The sequence below is a fragment of the Hemicordylus capensis genome, chromosome 3 (genome assembly GCF_027244095.1).
Source record: "Hemicordylus capensis ecotype Gifberg chromosome 3, rHemCap1.1.pri, whole genome shotgun sequence".
Lineage (NCBI taxonomy): Eukaryota > Metazoa > Chordata > Lepidosauria > Squamata > Cordylidae > Hemicordylus > Hemicordylus capensis.
The window spans coordinates 41,253,246-41,270,700 of NC_069659.1; the positions used below are offsets into that span (position 1 = coordinate 41,253,246).

The following is a 17,455-nucleotide window of genomic DNA, read 5'->3' on the forward strand; positions in this document are numbered from 1 at the left end:
TAAATACTTAACCTGATTCTGTCCTTGGAGCTAACTAGGTACTGGAGATCATTAGACCAGGTTGTACAGTTCTGTTGTTTGAGTTGTGATAGGTTTCTAGTTCAAACTGTTGTTTCAATGATCAGTAGTAGTCCATTTTTAATAGATTATTTAATTTTTCTTATGAGTATTTTTGTCACTTTAGTGAAAAGCTTACTGTACTTTTTTTATCAAGTTCTGTTCTTACGTTTCCGCACAGTACGGAGATGAAGTCCCTGGACCTGAAATGGAGAATGTATGGAATGCTTTAGCCAACAATGAAAAATGGAGTAACAACCTGAGAATAACACTGCAGTTTCTAATCAGCTTGTGTGGGGTTAGCAGTGACACTATCCTTTTACCTTATGTAAGTGTTTTTTAAAAACTAGTTGCATTGTTCCCATTGAGCCAAATCAGTGGCCCACATTCTCCATAGCTTTACCCTCTGAGCTTATCACACAGGGAGGGGGGTCGGGAAATTATTTGTACTTCTCTCCCATCCAGTGGTACACTGGTAATCTTGGTGCTCGAACTGCACCCGCTGCAAGCCCCCCCCCCGCGCTGCCACGAGCTTCCCCCCACCAAGGCTGAACCGCCAATTCTTCCTCTGCCACCATGAGGCCAAACTGCTGATTTTTTTCAATAATTCTAGCCACTGGGGTGGGTGATGAGCTGAGCAGGCCTCCCTAGCCTCTCCCTGTGGTGGTGGCGGCAGCAGCAGTAAATTATCACTTTATCAATATGTCCCATAGATAAATCCTTCTGTATTTATCTCCTAGTTCTATATACTTCCTTCTTTTGGGGTCATCCCGTAATTGCAATCGGATTTTAGGGCCCATTAGATCAGTGAATAAGGATAGTTCTACGCTGAATAAATTGCATCACTTTAGCTTCAAATGTATTGATTATGTATATTATATTTATTGTACTCATTTTAAAATAATTTTTGTGTTGAAACAAAGTGGTGGTTTGTTTTTTCAGATCAAAAAGGTTGCCATCTATTTGTGTCGGAACAATACTATTCAAACAATGGAAGAACTTCTATTTGAGTTACAGCAAACAGATCCAGTAAATCCCATAGTCCAACATTGTGATAATCCACCATTTTACTGCTTTACTGCCAGCAACAAGGCCTCAGCTGCTGCTTCTGGTAGAAATTAAACATTCTTCTCACACTTTTGTACACTAGGTAGTCTATAACTCAGTGGTAGAATATGTGCTTTGCATGCAGAAGGTCCCAAGTTCAATCCATAGAATCTTCAGGTAGAGCTAGGGAAAGACCCCGCCTTGAAATCCTGGAGACCTGCTGCCAATCATTACTGATCTAGATGGACACAATGGTCTGATTCAGTATCTCAGGCAACTTCGTATGTACTTTGTCATAAACTTTTTTGGCGCTTTATTTTTAAATGTTAAATTATATCATGCATGAATCTTCTTGCATGAAGAAATTCTTCAAAATAGTTTATATAATGTTGATTTTTTCTCTAGTTCCTTCCTTGTAGCTTCTCAAGGCATAAATATATAATATTTGTAGATTTAGTGTAGAATTATTCCACAAGCATGCAATCTTAAAGGATTTAGTATCCCTAGGCAAGCTTCTTAGTTTCTTCTGTAAGTCGTATCTTATGTTTATACTAATTCCAATCCAAAACTCTGCTACACCTCTGTAGAAGTTTGTGCTGTGGCCCCAAATACTGCAACAATCTCTCCTAAGTCATCCCAGCCAGTGATTCTAAGGAACCAGCAGGTATAAGGATCCTGGGAAGGTTGGCTGAGAACCCTTCCTCGCCACATTGGCCTCTAAAGTGGGGAGGGGGATTGAGCTCAGGGCAGGGGGATTGAGCTCAGGCGAGAAAGAATAGACAAAGGAGACATATGCTGTACATATTTGCTTCCTAGATATCATTCATTCATTCATTCATTCATTCAATTTTTATACTGCCCTTCCAAAATTGGCTCAGGGTGGTTTACAAATAAAGCAAAAACAGTTAAAATCAATCAACAATTAGCAACATAGGAACATAGGAAGTTGCCATATACTGAGTCAGACAATTGGTCTGTCTAGCTCAGTATTGTCTTCACAGACTGGCAGCGGCTTCTCCAAAGTTGCAGGCAGGAATCTATCTCAGCCCTATCTTGGAGATGCCAGGGAGGGAACTTGGAACCTTCTCCTCTTCCCAGAGTGGCTCCATCCCCTGAGGGGAATATCTTACAGTGCTCACACTTCTAGTCTCCCATTCATATACAACCAGGGCAGACCCTGCTTAGCTAAGGGGATAAGTCGTGCTTGCTACCACAAGACCAGCTCTCCTCTCCAATTAAAACAAAGACTTTAAAATACCATAAAACAATCAGTTAAACAATAAAACAACTTTAAAACCCTGAAAAACCAGGTACATTAAAACCCCTTGCTACAATTTAAAAACTCTGGAAGGCCAGGCCAAACAGATAGGTCTTAAGGGCTCTCCTATAAGGCCAATAAAGAGTTCAAATTACGGATTTCTGCAGGGAGCGCATTTCACAGTCCAGGAGCTGCTACAGAGAAGGCCCGTCTCTGAGTCGCCACCAGACGTACTGGTGGTAACTGGAGATGGACCTCCTCAGATAACCTTAACGTGCGATGGGGATCATACAGAAGAAGGCGCTCTCTAAGGTAACCTGGACCTAAGCCATTTAGGGCTTTAAAGGTAATAACCAGCACTTCGTATTTTGCCCAGAAACATATTGGCAGCCAGTGCAACTGTTTCAAAACAGGCATAATATGGTCTCTGTGAGTTGCCCTAGAGACCAATCTGACTGCTGCATTTTGAACTAACTGAAGTTTCTGGACTACATACAAAAGCAGCCCCATGTAGAGCGCATTGCAGTAGTCGAGCCTGGAGGTTACCACCTGGTGCACCACTGTTTTGAGTTTGTCTTCTTCAAGGTCAGAGTAATCTGTGAAGTGACTCTGATGGGGCTGACAATTGCAATGTGGAGCTGAATAATTGCTGCACATATTAAACCTTATCATTTCTGTCACTAGCTTTTGTAAAATTATTCTTTGAGTAGACCGTGATTGAATGTTTTTTCTTTGTTAGTGAGAAGACTCCAAAAAGACAAAAATATTTATTGTCTGTTTATATTTTTTTGGTTTTACATCTATAGGAACCACATCAAGCAGTAATACTGTAGTAGCTGGCCAAGACAGTTTTCCCGACATGGAAGAGAACAGAATTGTTAAAGAAACAGATGAAAGGTTCGTAAACTGCTGAATCAAAATCTCTTTCTCTCAGACATGGAGTCCTTGAATCAGAAGGGTTCGATCTTCTAGTTAGAATGATTCATAGTGCTGCCATTGGTATCAGTCAAACTGCAGATTGATCTGAATATTACTTTTTAAGCTCTAAAATAATATGCTTTTCAAGCTCTACAATGAAAATTCATTTAGGGAAGGAAGTAGCTTCTGTAATTTCTTGTTCTTCGAACCTCTGTGTTTTACATGGCCTCTGTGTTTTACATGAATTGGTTTTGATGCTGCGCAGATATCTCGTTGGAATTATCCAAGCTGATTTCCTTCCAAATATAGTGGTAGCTCCTCCCACTTCCAGTGATATCATAACCTCTCTCCTTCAGTCTTCCTTCGTCCACTGACAGATTGACCTTGAACATGAGTTGTTCCGAACTTTTAAAAAAAAGACTGTTAATGTTTTCTCCTTCCTATTCTCCAATCTCTAGTTTTTTTCTCCTTGCCTATTATTGTTTCATTTTTCTGTTCTTTCAGTTAGCAGTTTGATTTGCTTCGTGTGTCCTCTTCCCCTTCCCCAGCCCACCCCATGAAGGGGTCGGCATTTTTCCATCCTCAAAACTGCTTATGGCCAGCAAGACAACCTGTAAACATTGTGCGTGTTGCAACGCCAGGCTCCCCTTCTACAGACAAACACAGCCTTTGTCTTTCTCGCCTTGGCAAGGCCCATAAAGTAGAAACCTGTGCACACTGCTCTAAATTCACCAAACAAGCCAGAAAGAACTGGGCCTCGTTTGTGATCTTGGCTCTGGGAGTGAGCGCTCCAGTCGTCTCAGGCAGCCTCTGCCTTTCACACCATGCAGGCTGCTATGAGCTCGGCCCTGCTTCCTTCAGGCTCACAGCCCCTTGCTTCAGCCTCCGCCAATTAACTCAACCTTGGCATCTCCTCACAGCCCTCAGAGCCTACAGCTCCCAATTTGCTCTATCCAGCACCCTGCTGCTGGCCAAACTGTGGCCCCTGCATCCTCAAAATCGAACACCTTGGCCACATCCATGAAAAGGAAGAAGAAAAAGGAGGAGGAGGTGACTCAGCCACCTCCTGAGCCTCTCAAACGCCCAGCACCCTTCTTGGAGGCTTCTACCCTCCAAAAGCAGAAAAAGAAGCACAAACTAGCACACCATCAGGAAGCGCCCTTTGCACAGCAATTTGTTCCAGCTTGCAACCTTCTTGAACCTGAGAACCAAGGCTTCAAATCCGAGGGAGACCCCCTCGATACCGAGCAACCTCTCGATGCTGAAATCGGTACCGATGATCAATTTCTGGAGTAGAAGAAGACCTCCACTATGGAGAAGACCTCCCAGTAGAGGAAGAAGATTTAGAGGCTGAACTTGAGACACTTTTCCCCAGGCGTCCTCATCCAAGCTCATCACAAGCCTATTCTGGTTACCGGCTACAAGAGGACTCTTGCCATATCAACCTCTATTATGCTAAATGGGACAACCGCCTAGTCTATAGGTCCCACAATACCATGACCTTGTACCCTAGGGACCTCAACTCATATGACACCTCCCAATGGTGTTATGCCCCCACGGAACGGCCTTACTTGGCTAGGTGACCCACACGCAGGACTTCTCCATACATGGTCTCTGGAACAGGGAGGAATGGGCACACCACATAAATTTCCTCGAACTCTTAGTAATGTTCAAGTTCTCAGAGGCTTCCTGCATCACTCCGTAGTGACTGTGCAGACCGACAACACCACAGCGAAGGCCTACCTAAACAGGTAGGGTGGCATTGGCTCCCTCAGCCTACTCAACCTATCTCTCAACCTCTGGTCCTATCTCATAGACCACTACATCACTCCTATAGTGCTATATATCCAAGGAACGGCCAACGTTCAGGCTGATGCTCTCAGCAGAGTGGGTGTGGACTCCCACAAGTGGCAACTGGACCGAAAGATCCTTCAGTACCTCTTTCTAAGATGGTTCCACCCAGAGGTAGACCTCTTTGCATCCCACCTAAATACCCAGTATCCTCTCTACTTCTCCAGGGTGGGCTGCAGCCCTCACACTCTGGACGATGCCTTCACTGTGTCATGGAGGAACCAAACAGCGTACCTATTTCCTCCCATTTCTCTACTACCTTGAGTGCTATGCAAGATCTGACACGATGAGGTGGAGTGCATCCTAATTGCCCCTTGGTGGCCCAGATGACCGTAGTTCCCCCACCTCCTACACCTTGCAGCAGGCAACCATCTCCATCTAGCGATGATTCCCCACCTCCTCACCCAGCAGGCAGATCAACTTCTGCATCCAGACCTGCACACAAACTCCATCTCACCGCATAGTGCATATCACCCTCTTCCCACTGCCCTTGCAGCAAGTCCTCTCAGCCGCCAAGAAACCTGCAATGATAAAATCATATAAGCATAAATGGACATGCTACCTTACCTTCCTTGAATCCAGGAATATTGACCCCAAGGAGATCTCTTCAGAACACGTTTGTACCTACCTCCTCTCCCTAAAGGAATCAGGACTCAAGATTTCTTCCTTAAAGGTCCCTTTAGTGGCCATAGTGGCCCACTCACCATCCTCTTCCACTTCCTTCTTCAAGGACCCTGTGGTCAAGAATATCCTAAAAGACTTAGCTCATCTCTCTCCAGATGCCCCTGTCATGTCTCCACCATGGGACCTCTCTGTGGTACTTACCTATCTCGTGAGACACCTTTTGAACCCTTGCAGACGATCTCTCTGGACCTACTCTTCTGCAAGGTGGCATTCCTAGTAGCCATCACATCTGTGAGATGGGTGAGCGAACTATGAGCCTTACGGGTGGACTGCCCATACTTAGTTTTCCATAGGGACAAGTTAGTGCTCCATCCCAACATCGCCTTCTTACCCAAGGTCATCTCCTCCTTCCGTCGGTCTCAACCACTTACTTTGCCAGAATTCTATGCCAATCCTATGGACAAGGCACACCACCATCTTCATGCACTCAACATTTGCAGAGCTCTTGCATTCTATGTTCATTGCACTGCTACTTTGTGTTCTACTCAGTCACTTTTTGTTACAACTGACCAAGAAAGACATACCTCCCTCTATAAAAGCGCATTCCACCAGAGCTGTAGTGGCCTCCACAGCATTCAACAGGGCCATCCCTATAGACATCATCTGCCAGGCAGAGACCTGGGCATCCCCACACTCATTTATTCAATGCTATGCACTGGATGTTCGCTCCTGGAGAAATGTGTTATTTGGTACAGCAGTCCTACAATCACTCTTTGCTCGAACACCCACCTCCACGTAAGACAGGTATATGGGGGTAGCTTTGTATGCATCCATTTGTGTACAGCACAGCGACCACATTGAAGAAGGTCAGGTTGCTTGCCTATAACTTGGGTTCTTCTAGTGGCCATCTGTGCTCTTACACACCCACTTATCCTCCCCTCATTAGTTCTCCAGATCACCGGACTGCGTGAATGAAGGAGGGAGTCTATGATATCACTGGAAGCGGGAGGAGCTACCGCCCTATTAGTCTCGGGTATGCCTTAGAGAATTAGATAGATAGATAGAAGATAGTATAGTGTTGCATGATTAGCAATCAGTTTCTACTTTACTTTAGAAAATCTGTTTCTATATTACTGTAGAAAATAGAATGGGGGGGGGGAAGCAAAGAAAAAACAATGCCTGTAAATTGTGTTATACATTTTTTCATCTTCATCACCACCACTATCATCATTGTGACAAATAAATAAATAAATTACGCTGGCTGACATCCAGACTAAGATACTCATGAGTAGTCCTAATGAAATTAATAGGACAAGTTAGTCATGGATATCAGTGGTGCTTTATCAACTGAGCCTGGAAAGTATTTCCTCCACTTGTGATGTACCCCTGCTTGTTTCCCAAAAGGGATGCTTCCCAATATTAAAAAAAGACCCTTACAACACTTCAGCAAACAGAAAAATTTTGGAAAGAAAATGCCCTGATTTAATTTTTTGGTTTTAGTATGAATCATGTTAGGAAATGTTTCATGGGGAAAGTAGCGTGAGCATTTTATACACAAACAAGTGTATAAAAAGATCAGCAACATGTTTCCAGTGTTGCAAAGCCCTTCTGGAGCATGAGCAGCATTCAGAAGTCTAATGGCTCTCGTGCAACATTATGCATGCAGGAGGAAAGAAGTTTCTGTTGCGCCCCACAGTCCCATGTAGAGCATACACTTTTTTAGTATGTCAGCCAACACTTGAAAAATATTAGTTGAATCAACGTTTTGATAATCTGTTTAATCCAGTTATTCATTGATCCCACACAGATATTTTAAAGAGCAGTGCTTTGTCTTTCTTTTTCAAGGTTCAGCAATGTGATCAGAGCACATAATCGACTGGAATCAAGATACAGCAATAGCTCTGGAGGATCTTATGATGATGACAAAAGTATGCTTTGACATTTGGTTACGTGAAGTTTTGTGAGTCATGATGAAAAGGATAATGACATCTAATCGTAATAGGCATGATCCAAACAAAGTTACCCATCTATAAGCACATGCTTAAATCTGCCCCATTAAAATCAATGGGATTTAAAAGTGCTTCAATTTGGCTGGATTATGCCCGGTGTCGGTGGATGCTCTCAGTCATTTAAAGCTTTATAATCTGGACCATTAGCTGCTAAAAATGTCAAAGGAATTTGAGTTTCATATAGTAATATATAACTGACACTCTTTTTTCTTGAGCCTTATCTGCACTAAGGTTTGCTACAGATCAGTATTAATTTGATTCATATATAATGTGTGTTTGATGTGTATTGTGTACACTGGAACACCACCAGATCTTCTGCCTCTTACATTGCTATAACATGTTACTGTGCAGATGATCCTATCTCTCCATATACAAGCTGGCTATTGAATATTGTTGAAACCAAACAACCACAACCTTTGCCGATGCCGTTTAATGGAGGATGCTGGGCACCACTTGTTGACTACCTTCCAGAAACTATTACACCACGAGGACCACTCCATAGGTAAGTTGGAGGTGAAAATTCTGATCCATCAAAATATTCTACCCAGACCATCTTCCAGTTATATATTTGCAGCCCTAAAAATATTTCTGATACCTTCAAATGGATTGGGAGATGGTGCTTTATCCCATTATTATAATTTCATTATTTATCGTTAATTTTATTGTTCTACTCAGAAAGTCTGGTATTTTTAATAATGCTATTTAGTTTATATTGCTTATTATCATATGTTCAAATAAAGATGGATACACATGGCCATAGTTTTCCATTACAGATTGATTTAAAATTACTTAGAATTTTTATAAATCAGGCAAAGCAAACATTGTTAAATAAAAAGTGTTCTTATTTTTCATAAGTGAGTTATGTGGAATCAGGTTCACTATTGGGTCCAACATGCATTCAGCTACACATACAAATATCATCTGCCCTGCTACACCAGTTTCTTTTCTGATCCATGAGCCAGAGAGCTGAACACAAGTTGAATTAATGGATGGACCTCCAGTGCAAGGAAGAAAAGGCCGTCTTGTTGTGAAGAATCTGACATATTAAACCGCTGCAGATAGGATGTCACTTTTCTCCACATATGAACTATGTTGTTTTGAAAAAGTGTTGATATTTGTGTCAGCAAAAATTAATGTGTGTAGCTGCCCTAAGATTCAGAGCACTTGGTGAAGAACCTGGGTAGAAAAACTTTATGTGTATTCTCTGCAGCCTAATACACTGCTATTCCTGTCATATTCTTTGTGCCTTTATTGTGCTGGAATTTTCTTCTTACATAATCTACACTGACAGGTATAATTTTATTTTGATTTTAATGCTCCTTATGCTAAGTGTAGACATCATGACTGCTTATCACATTAAGGACATTTTTTTAAAAGCAGAAAGCTTATGATTTCATGTCATAAATTTGTTTACCTCCCCCATGATAGAGCTGATGTGGGTTAGGATCATTGTACAGCAGAGGAATCATAGCTTTGACACTCCCTAGAAAGTTTTACCTGTTGGTTATCAGCTCAAGGTGACTTACATACTACCTTCATAAATGTACGTTTACAAATTCAGATATGCTGAAGTAACATTACAATAGGGGTAAAGAGGAGTTGGTTAGCAGGCGAACTTAAACCTTCCCATACCTGCCAGTTCTCCACTGAAAATACCCCAGTCGTGCGGTTTCCCCGCAAGCTGGACTTATTTCCGTCTGTGAGCCCAGGTGGGGAATATGGACTCAAAATGCCTCACCAGCCCCCATGTTAGTGTTATAAGACAGACATGTGGAACCACTTTTTTGTCTTGTTAATGTGTAAATTAAGAACTCAGTTTGGCCATCTTTCCCCCTCTTTTCCATATAGGGGACTTAAGCTGTTTCTCCCATGTTTTTGCCAAAAGTGTGGCCATTCCCATTTCCCCCAGATTATCTATATCCCCAAAGCAAGGCCAGCATCAGGGATTGGCATCATTGGAGTTCAGCAGGACCCACTGCCAATACCCAAGACCCTAGATTTGGAGCAGTGATCGTGGAGTGACTCTCTCATCCAAGAGGAGTTGCTCTACCACTGCCTCTTCTCTCCCATCCCATCTGTGAAAGTAATTCCCATCACAAACTGTAGTAGACTCAAGGAGGAGGAGGACCATGAAAGGCAGTTTGTTTTGGCTCTCTGAGACCAGTCCTGCCTCCAGGATAGAGGGGAAAGATTATCTACTCTGCCATCTTTTTAAGTGTCCGAATTTCTCTGGTTGCTGACTCCTCTGTAAGGCTGCTGAGTTTATTACCTAGGTTTCACTGTGCTCCTCATTGTCCTAAGTTGCCAGCCACTTAAGGTTTTCATCTTGCCATGCTGTGCATGAATGCCCCAGTCTATTATTTATGTATTAATTACTGTTGTTATATAATGTTTTACACAGAGCAATGAATGATCCTAGTTAGGCATATTAGGGCCTTGTGCTGTCAAGCATGCTGCCCGTAACAGTTTTGTAAGGGTTTGAGTGCTGTCACTCAGAATCACATTACAAACTGAGTATCAAAGAATTTGTGTGTATTATGCTTTAAAATATATCCTCCTTTGTGCCGCTGATCCTGGCACTATGTTGAGGATGCAGATAATCTGGGGGAAGTGGGAATGACCACACTACTGGGGAAAACATGGAGAAAACAGCTTACGTTCTCTATATGGGAAAAGAAGGGAGAAAGATTCAGCTCTATACAAAACAATGTATATTGTTATTATTTGTGAAACAGGCAGTCAGGCTAATTGTATTTAAGGGTTGCATAAAGTTTTTATTTAAACCACCCCCCCCCACCATAGTTTTAAAATTACTATATTGTGCCCAAGCTAATCCTGATACTGTCTGATCAACTGGATGATTGCATGTAATACTGCTAGTTGTCCCGCACCCCCCGTTTTTAAATTGATCTATCTTATTTTTCCTACTAGGTGCAATATTGCTGTTATCTTTATGACTGAAATGGTAGTAGATCACAGTGTAAGAGAAGATTGGGCCCTCCATCTCCCCTTATTATTGCATGCACTTTTCTTAGGTAAGTAATATTGATGAAATTGCAACCGAGAGCGGGTTCCCCAAACAAACTTTATTGTACAGTCTTTCTCATATTCATGCATTTGCAGACTTCTGTTTTTCTTGCCAAAAATAATTGACTTTGGCTATTGTTTTCTTTTTTTTACGTCCATATCAGTTTTGCATTATTTTTGTCTTTTTGCTTCTTCTTTTCTTTTTTTTTAATGGATTGGCGCCTCCTACCAATCTGCATTATCTCTTTTGTATATATAGTTAAACTGAGGTGTTCTGTATTGCAGAAAGATGATGGGTTGAATAACAAATTTTTCAGATTTCCAAGAAATAGTTTACTATGCAGTCCGCACCAGCACCAAAACTTTGGCTCTATGACTGTTAGCTCATTGCAGTGTCAGTGAGAATTAGAATGCGATCCAGAAATTAGAATGTGATCTGGGCAAGAGACTTTGTTCAATTGAATGTACTCTTAGTGTAGGTTTCCTGAACTTTAGCTTTAAGCACAGATGAAGATTTCTGCCTAATATGAAGACATCTAGATGGCAGCTGAGGAATTAATTAAACTGGCAAGGAATAATAAGTTGAAGTGTGACATGAGGTTTTAAACCTTTAATTCATTTAACTGTTTTTACCAGTATTGAATGAAAAGTGTTTGAGAAATGGAGTGACATTTAGCAAAACATTTAATTTCAGACAGACCCTGTCAAATGGATGTGGTCCTCAGGAAGCCACACAAAAATCACTAAACTTTGTTATTTTACCAGTAGCATTATGACTGTCTTCTTTTAAGATACTTTCCCCACTTATCACTACATTCAGAAGAAATGTGTGATGTTGTCATCAGTGGCTTGACATCCAGAGTAAATTACTCATGAGTTGTCCCACTGAAATTAATGGGATAAGTTAATCATAACTAATTTGTCCTATTAATTTCAATGAGACTACTCATGGGAAACTTAATCTGGCTATTAGCCATTGCATTTTTCTTCATCATTTCATGTTATGTCAGTTCCACACAAAAAACCATTAATTAAAAGATTTAGATTCTTTTAAAATATAATTTAATAATCTTGCATTCTGCTAGATCATTTCATTACACTTTGTTAAATTAAATATTGAAGCTATTCTCACGATTGAGCAAAACCGGGCTAACGGAGCCCAGCCCAGTTTTGATCCATCGTGGGAACCAACGGGCTCGCGGGCAAGCCCAGTGGTTCTCTGGTGGCTAACCCACCTAACAACCCCTCCCCTTAAATGAGGTTCATGGAGCGAGCACTCCATTAACCTTGTTTTATGAACTGCAGCCACAGCTGGCACTCTCAGGGTGAGGGTGAGGGGGACCCCAGGAAGGCTCCTGACAGAGCCGCAGCTGCTCATCTGCAGGGAGAGCGGGTTAAGCCTGATCTCCTCACCGAACCCCATTTGGTGCTTCCCACTGATTGTGTGAAGCGCCTCATTGTTTTGCAGGAAATTTAGCTTGCCTTTAGTTGTAACATGAAAACTAGCTTTCCACTCTAAATGTTACATCAGTTATGATGGGATTGCCCTATGTAATTTGTGTACAGCGTGGTGTAGTGGTTAGAGTGCTGGACTAGGACTGGGGAGACCTGAGTTCAAATCCCCATTCAGCCATGAGACTTGCTGGGTGACTCTGGGCCAGTCACTTCTCTCTCAGCCTAGCCTACTTCACAGGGTTTTGTGAGGAGAAACCTAAGTATGTAGTACACTGCTCTGGGCTCCTTGGAGGAAGAGCGGGATATCAATGTAAAAATAATAATACAGAGAAAAAATGCACTGACTTCTAAAGGTCTTGTGGCTCACAGCTATAGGCAGGTTTTCACATTTAAATAACAGGCACTATCTCACACAAACATTTTTTCACCACCAATCCCACTGAACTGACACTCATTGATTTTTCCTACTACTCCCATTTACCACAGAACCATGCTCTGTTCCACTCACTTCTCCTCTTCAAAAACAAAAGTAGAAGAACAAAAGAAAGTAGCATGTGAGAGTTCACGACAGAGAGAAAGAAACTAGAGGCATATGCTATCTTGAATTGTTTGATGTTTCTGAAATGTTGATTTGCTTTTATTTCATATTCAGTTATTGCTGTTACTGCTTTTCCTTAGGTCTTGACCATTACCGCCCTGAAGTCTTTGAACACAGTAAAAAACTACTGCTCCATCTGTTGATTGCTCTATCATGCAACAGCAATTTTCACGCCATTGCCTCAGTGCTTCTTCAGACCAGAGAGGTGAATGAGACCAAGACTCTCACAGTCCAGTCAGCCTATCTACCTGAATATTTCTATACAGGTAATATGAATACAAACATGATGAATATTTCTATACCACTTATTAACAAAAGCTCCTAGGCTGACTCCAAATGGACAGAGCAACGGTTAGGATATGTCTTTGTTTCCCCTCATTTGTTCCTGCAGTATTGCTTGCATAATGAGCCCCTGGTGGCGCAGTGGTAAAACTGCCGCCCTGTAACCAGAAGGTTACAAGTTCGATCCTGACCAGGGGCTCAAGGTTGACTCAGCCTTCCATCCTTCCGAGGTCGGTAAAATGAGTACCCAGAATGTTGGGGGCAATATGCTAAATCATTGTAAACCGCTTAGAGAGCTCTGGCTATAGAGCGGTATATAAATGTAAGTGCTAGTGCTATTGCTATTGCTATTAAATATGTGTAGAACGCAGCAGTAGAAGAATAAGAATAGACAAATCTAAACAACTAACTTAACCCACGCAGAGCATCTGCGTGCTAGTATTTGATTCCTCCCTTCCCGCCACAGCCTCCCTCATCTCAAAGATCTCTCCACCCTCACCTGAGCTCCTCCATCTAGTTACTTCTATCCCCCTCACTCCTCTTGGTCAAGGCTGCAGCATTGCTGGTGCCTATTGGCCAAGCTGCAGCCCCTATCCCCAGAGACCTCCTCACCCGAGCCCCGCTCCTGCTCCTCTTCACAGGAGGAGTCTGGACCCTTCCTCGCTGCCACCGCCACCATAGCTGCTTATTCCCCTCTGGCCATTGACAGGCATGGGCCCATCCCTCGCCCTTCCTTCTTTCTCTCTCCTCCACTCTTCCTCTCTGTCTTTCTTCCTCTCCTTTTTTTCGTTCTTTCTTTCTCTCTCTCTCCCTTCCTGAGTTAACATTGTTCATCTTGTTTCCTCATCTAATTCACACAACGGCAGCCTCCTTCTCCTGAAGGGGCTCCTTCCTCCTTCATGACCCCTCTCTTCACAGATCCCTGCCCACTATCCTTATATATATATATAAATTCCTCTCCTCTACAATCAAGAACATCTCCCAGCCAGTAACAGTTGCATTCCAACTGACCTTAACCATCACAGGCCCCTCCCTATCTCCATATGGAATTCCCATTGCCCAATCACTACAGTGCCACAGGCTCCTCCTCCCTATCTGCATATGAAATCCCCACTGCCCAATCATTATGGTGCTTCAGCTCTCACAGGCTCCTCCTCCCTATCTGCATATGGAATCCCCACTGCCCAATCAGGTGCTCCTGCTCGTGAACTCTCGCGAGAGCTGCCATGCACAGGATTAGCCACAGGTATGCCTTAGAGAATTATAGATAGATAGATTCAGATCTAAACAGGCTCCTTTCTTCCGACAGCATATTTTGTATAGATTAGAGAAAGACCCAAGTTTACTGCGTATCAGAATCAAAATTTCTCAACCAAGGTCAAATCCTACAAATGTATTGCAAGCAAATAAATTATATTTCCTGATCTGTTGATGTAATAAAGTAGTCGTTTTAAGTAGGCACAAATTCTATTCAGTATCAGTAAAAAAAGGAAATATATAAGAACACATGAAGAACCCTGCTGAATCAGACCAAAGATTACTCTAGTCTAGGCAACAAGACTATGGTCTTGTTGAGGGGTCTGGAAACCAAATTCTACAAGGAACAGTTAAAGGAGCAGGGCGTGTTTAGCCTCAAAATTAGAAGATGAAAGGGAGATATGCTAGCCACCTTCAAACTTCAGAAGGGATGTCACATGGAAGAAGGAGCAGACTTCTCTGATGCTCCCAAGGCAGGGCTACGACCAGTGTGTTGAAATTACAAGAAAACAGATTTAGACTAGACATTAGGAGGAATTTCCTAATGTCTAATTTAACTGTAAGATCTGTTTGACAGTGGAACAGTCTGTTTCAGTCAGTGGTGGGTTGTCTGTCAGTAGAACTTTTCAAAAAGCAGCTGGATACTCTAGCAGTTTTCTGCTCTGAGCAGGGGGTTGGACTAGAAAACTCAAAAGTTCCTTCCAGCTTGAGAAAACCTCCAAGGTTCCCTGCAAGTAAAACACTATTATTCTCATCCAGCATTCTATTTCCTACAGTGGCCAATTGGTCTCAATGTACCCTCACCCACCATCTATAGAGCCAGTAATGAGAACCAGTGCAGAACCACCTACATGAGTACAAGCTGGTCACATGGCGTATCCAACCTTTTTTTGTAATGGTCAGCTCACGTGAGCCAGTCCTTGTCATACAGGCACATACACACATTCTTCAGTTCAGGTATGGAAAGTTATGTTAGCCTAAGGCTCATTCCTGTGTCTCTCTGCTGTAAAATCTGCATGTTCAGGCTGTGTATGAGCTGCCCTGAGAAGGTACAACAAGGTAATTTATTTTCAGATATATAATGCGGGTGCTTGTCTGACTTACTGAAGTTCCCCTGTCACTAATCATCGTACAGATTCATTTACCTACAGTAGGCAAAGTCACACTGAAGGAAACAGGCTGATAAGTGTGCAGTATGGAATAACAATCCAATGTCATATTATGCTGTGTGCATGCATAAATAAAAATGTTCTTGCTGCCTCTGGGAAGAAAAAGATGCTCCATTTGAGAAAGGGAGAAGCATGATGATTTTTAGTACATAAACTGTTATTTTAAAATGATTAAGAAAAAATAATGGCATGAAATACAAGAACTGCACTTTGTGAACTCTAAAAGGAGCAGACATTAAATTTGACATTTTAAGCTCTTCACTTTCTCTAACCAGTTGTGTTGGTGAGTGGCCAGAACAAATGAAGGTTAACAGCATTCACTATTATTATCAAAAAACCCTCCCAAAAGAAATGTAGATAACAGTAAATTTGCAGAATTCAGGACAATTTGTTAAGATGCTTCATTTGAAGACTTTCTGTGCAGGTAACGTTATGTTCACATTCACACAGATCAGATAGTAACATGTAGTATTGGTCTCAGAATTCTTAACAAAAGGACAGCATCAGGTTACTTTTATACCCATTCAACCACATATATTTAATGTATAATTGTGCAATTTAAACAGAATAATATACTTTAAATTGCTTAAATGCCCCTTTCTTATCTGTTACACTTCTTTTTCATTTTTTAAAATAATTGGAGCAAGACAAAATTGGCTATTTGTCATGCTCCTAATGCCCTGTATATAGATGCTCTTTTAAGAGGCAATGCTCTCTTTTTTTAAAAATCAGTAACATTTATTGATTGATTGTTAAATTTATATACTGCCTTTCATTAAAGCAATCCCAAGGCGGTTTACAGCAAAAAATTTAAACACAAGATGGTAAAAAAGACACAATTAAAATATTAAGTGAAAAAAAATTAAACAAATCTGATTTAAAAATTAAAACAAAAGCATAAAAGCAATACAGACTATAAAGAGCAGCAGCAGAGAATCAAATAAATGCCTGGGCAAAAAGCCAAGATTTTACATTTTTTCTAAAAGCTGTGATAGAGACCGAGGAGCGAATAGCCACCGGGAGAGCATTCCAGAGTCTAGAATGGAATGGCTTTTTGAAATAGAATTCATCTAGACACAAATACAAAGTGGTGGAAGAACTAGAACATCAACTCTTGACCACTGTCACTCCATTCTAGTAAGTGAATGCAGACATCATGAAGAGGCGGCCATTTTGACCATGCAGTGGTGCGCTTTGCCCAGCGCTGGGGGTGGGGCCTTTAAGGGAAATTGAGCCCCCTTGAGCCCCTGCAGCATCTTTCCCCATAGAGCTGTTTAGAGAGGGCTGCATCTCTCTTAAAGGGCCCTCTCAACACTGAGAAAAGCACAGCACTGTGTGTAGGTCAGTCAGCACAGTGGGAAATAGTTCTCAAACTGGCAAAATTCTTCAAAGTGGCCACTGCTTGAAAAACAGTGAAGATCACTCAACTGTATGAATGTCTACTTACCAACGTCCCCATATCCAGCATAATGCATGAACAAGTAAAGCTCTTCTTCACTTGTTTCCTGCACAGTTACAGATGCTGTTTATAGAAATACTGGGAGTATGAGATTATGCCTGCATTATTTTCTCAGCTTAAACAGAACCAGGGTTTAATTAAATAACTCAGTGGTGTTTTAGCCTTAGTTACTCTGATGAAAAATATTTTGTAGCTGCTTTGGTTTATAAGTAGCTGCACATTTGACTGTGGCATACATTATGCAAAAAATGGTCTAAAGACATAAATCCATCCAGTGCTACTCCTGTGCAGCTTCTGTTCATTTCAGTGGGGCTTGTAGAAAAATCTCACCTGAGCCTTATTGATATAAATGATTAAAAATATGCACAATAGGAGGTTTTCTAGACCATTTTCTACAAGTATGTGTGCACATTTTCAAACTGCACATGTGAAAAATTAGTCACC

At 41.7% G+C, this 17,455-nt stretch overlaps 1 protein-coding gene across 10 annotated transcripts in view; it reads left to right on the forward strand.

Annotated features, from left to right (window-relative positions):
- Positions 1-17,455, forward strand: part of FRY (FRY microtubule binding protein) — a 343,900-nt gene that overhangs the window by 265,862 nt on the left and 60,583 nt on the right. For 6 of the 10 annotated variants that reach the window (XM_053312387.1, XM_053312377.1, XM_053312379.1 and 3 more), the window contains 7 exons: positions 215-385; positions 1,000-1,168; positions 3,169-3,259; positions 7,601-7,683; positions 8,116-8,266; positions 10,696-10,799; positions 12,925-13,110. In XM_053312387.1, coding sequence (XP_053168362.1) covers positions 215-385; positions 1,000-1,168; positions 3,169-3,259; positions 7,601-7,683; positions 8,116-8,266; positions 10,696-10,799; positions 12,925-13,110 — 955 coding nt within the window. The remainder of the gene's footprint in view (positions 1-214; positions 386-999; positions 1,169-3,168; positions 3,260-7,600; positions 7,684-8,115; positions 8,267-10,695; positions 10,800-12,924; positions 13,111-17,455) is intronic. The other 4 variants (XM_053312380.1, XM_053312381.1, XM_053312384.1 and 1 more) reach the window with 1 other exon arrangement.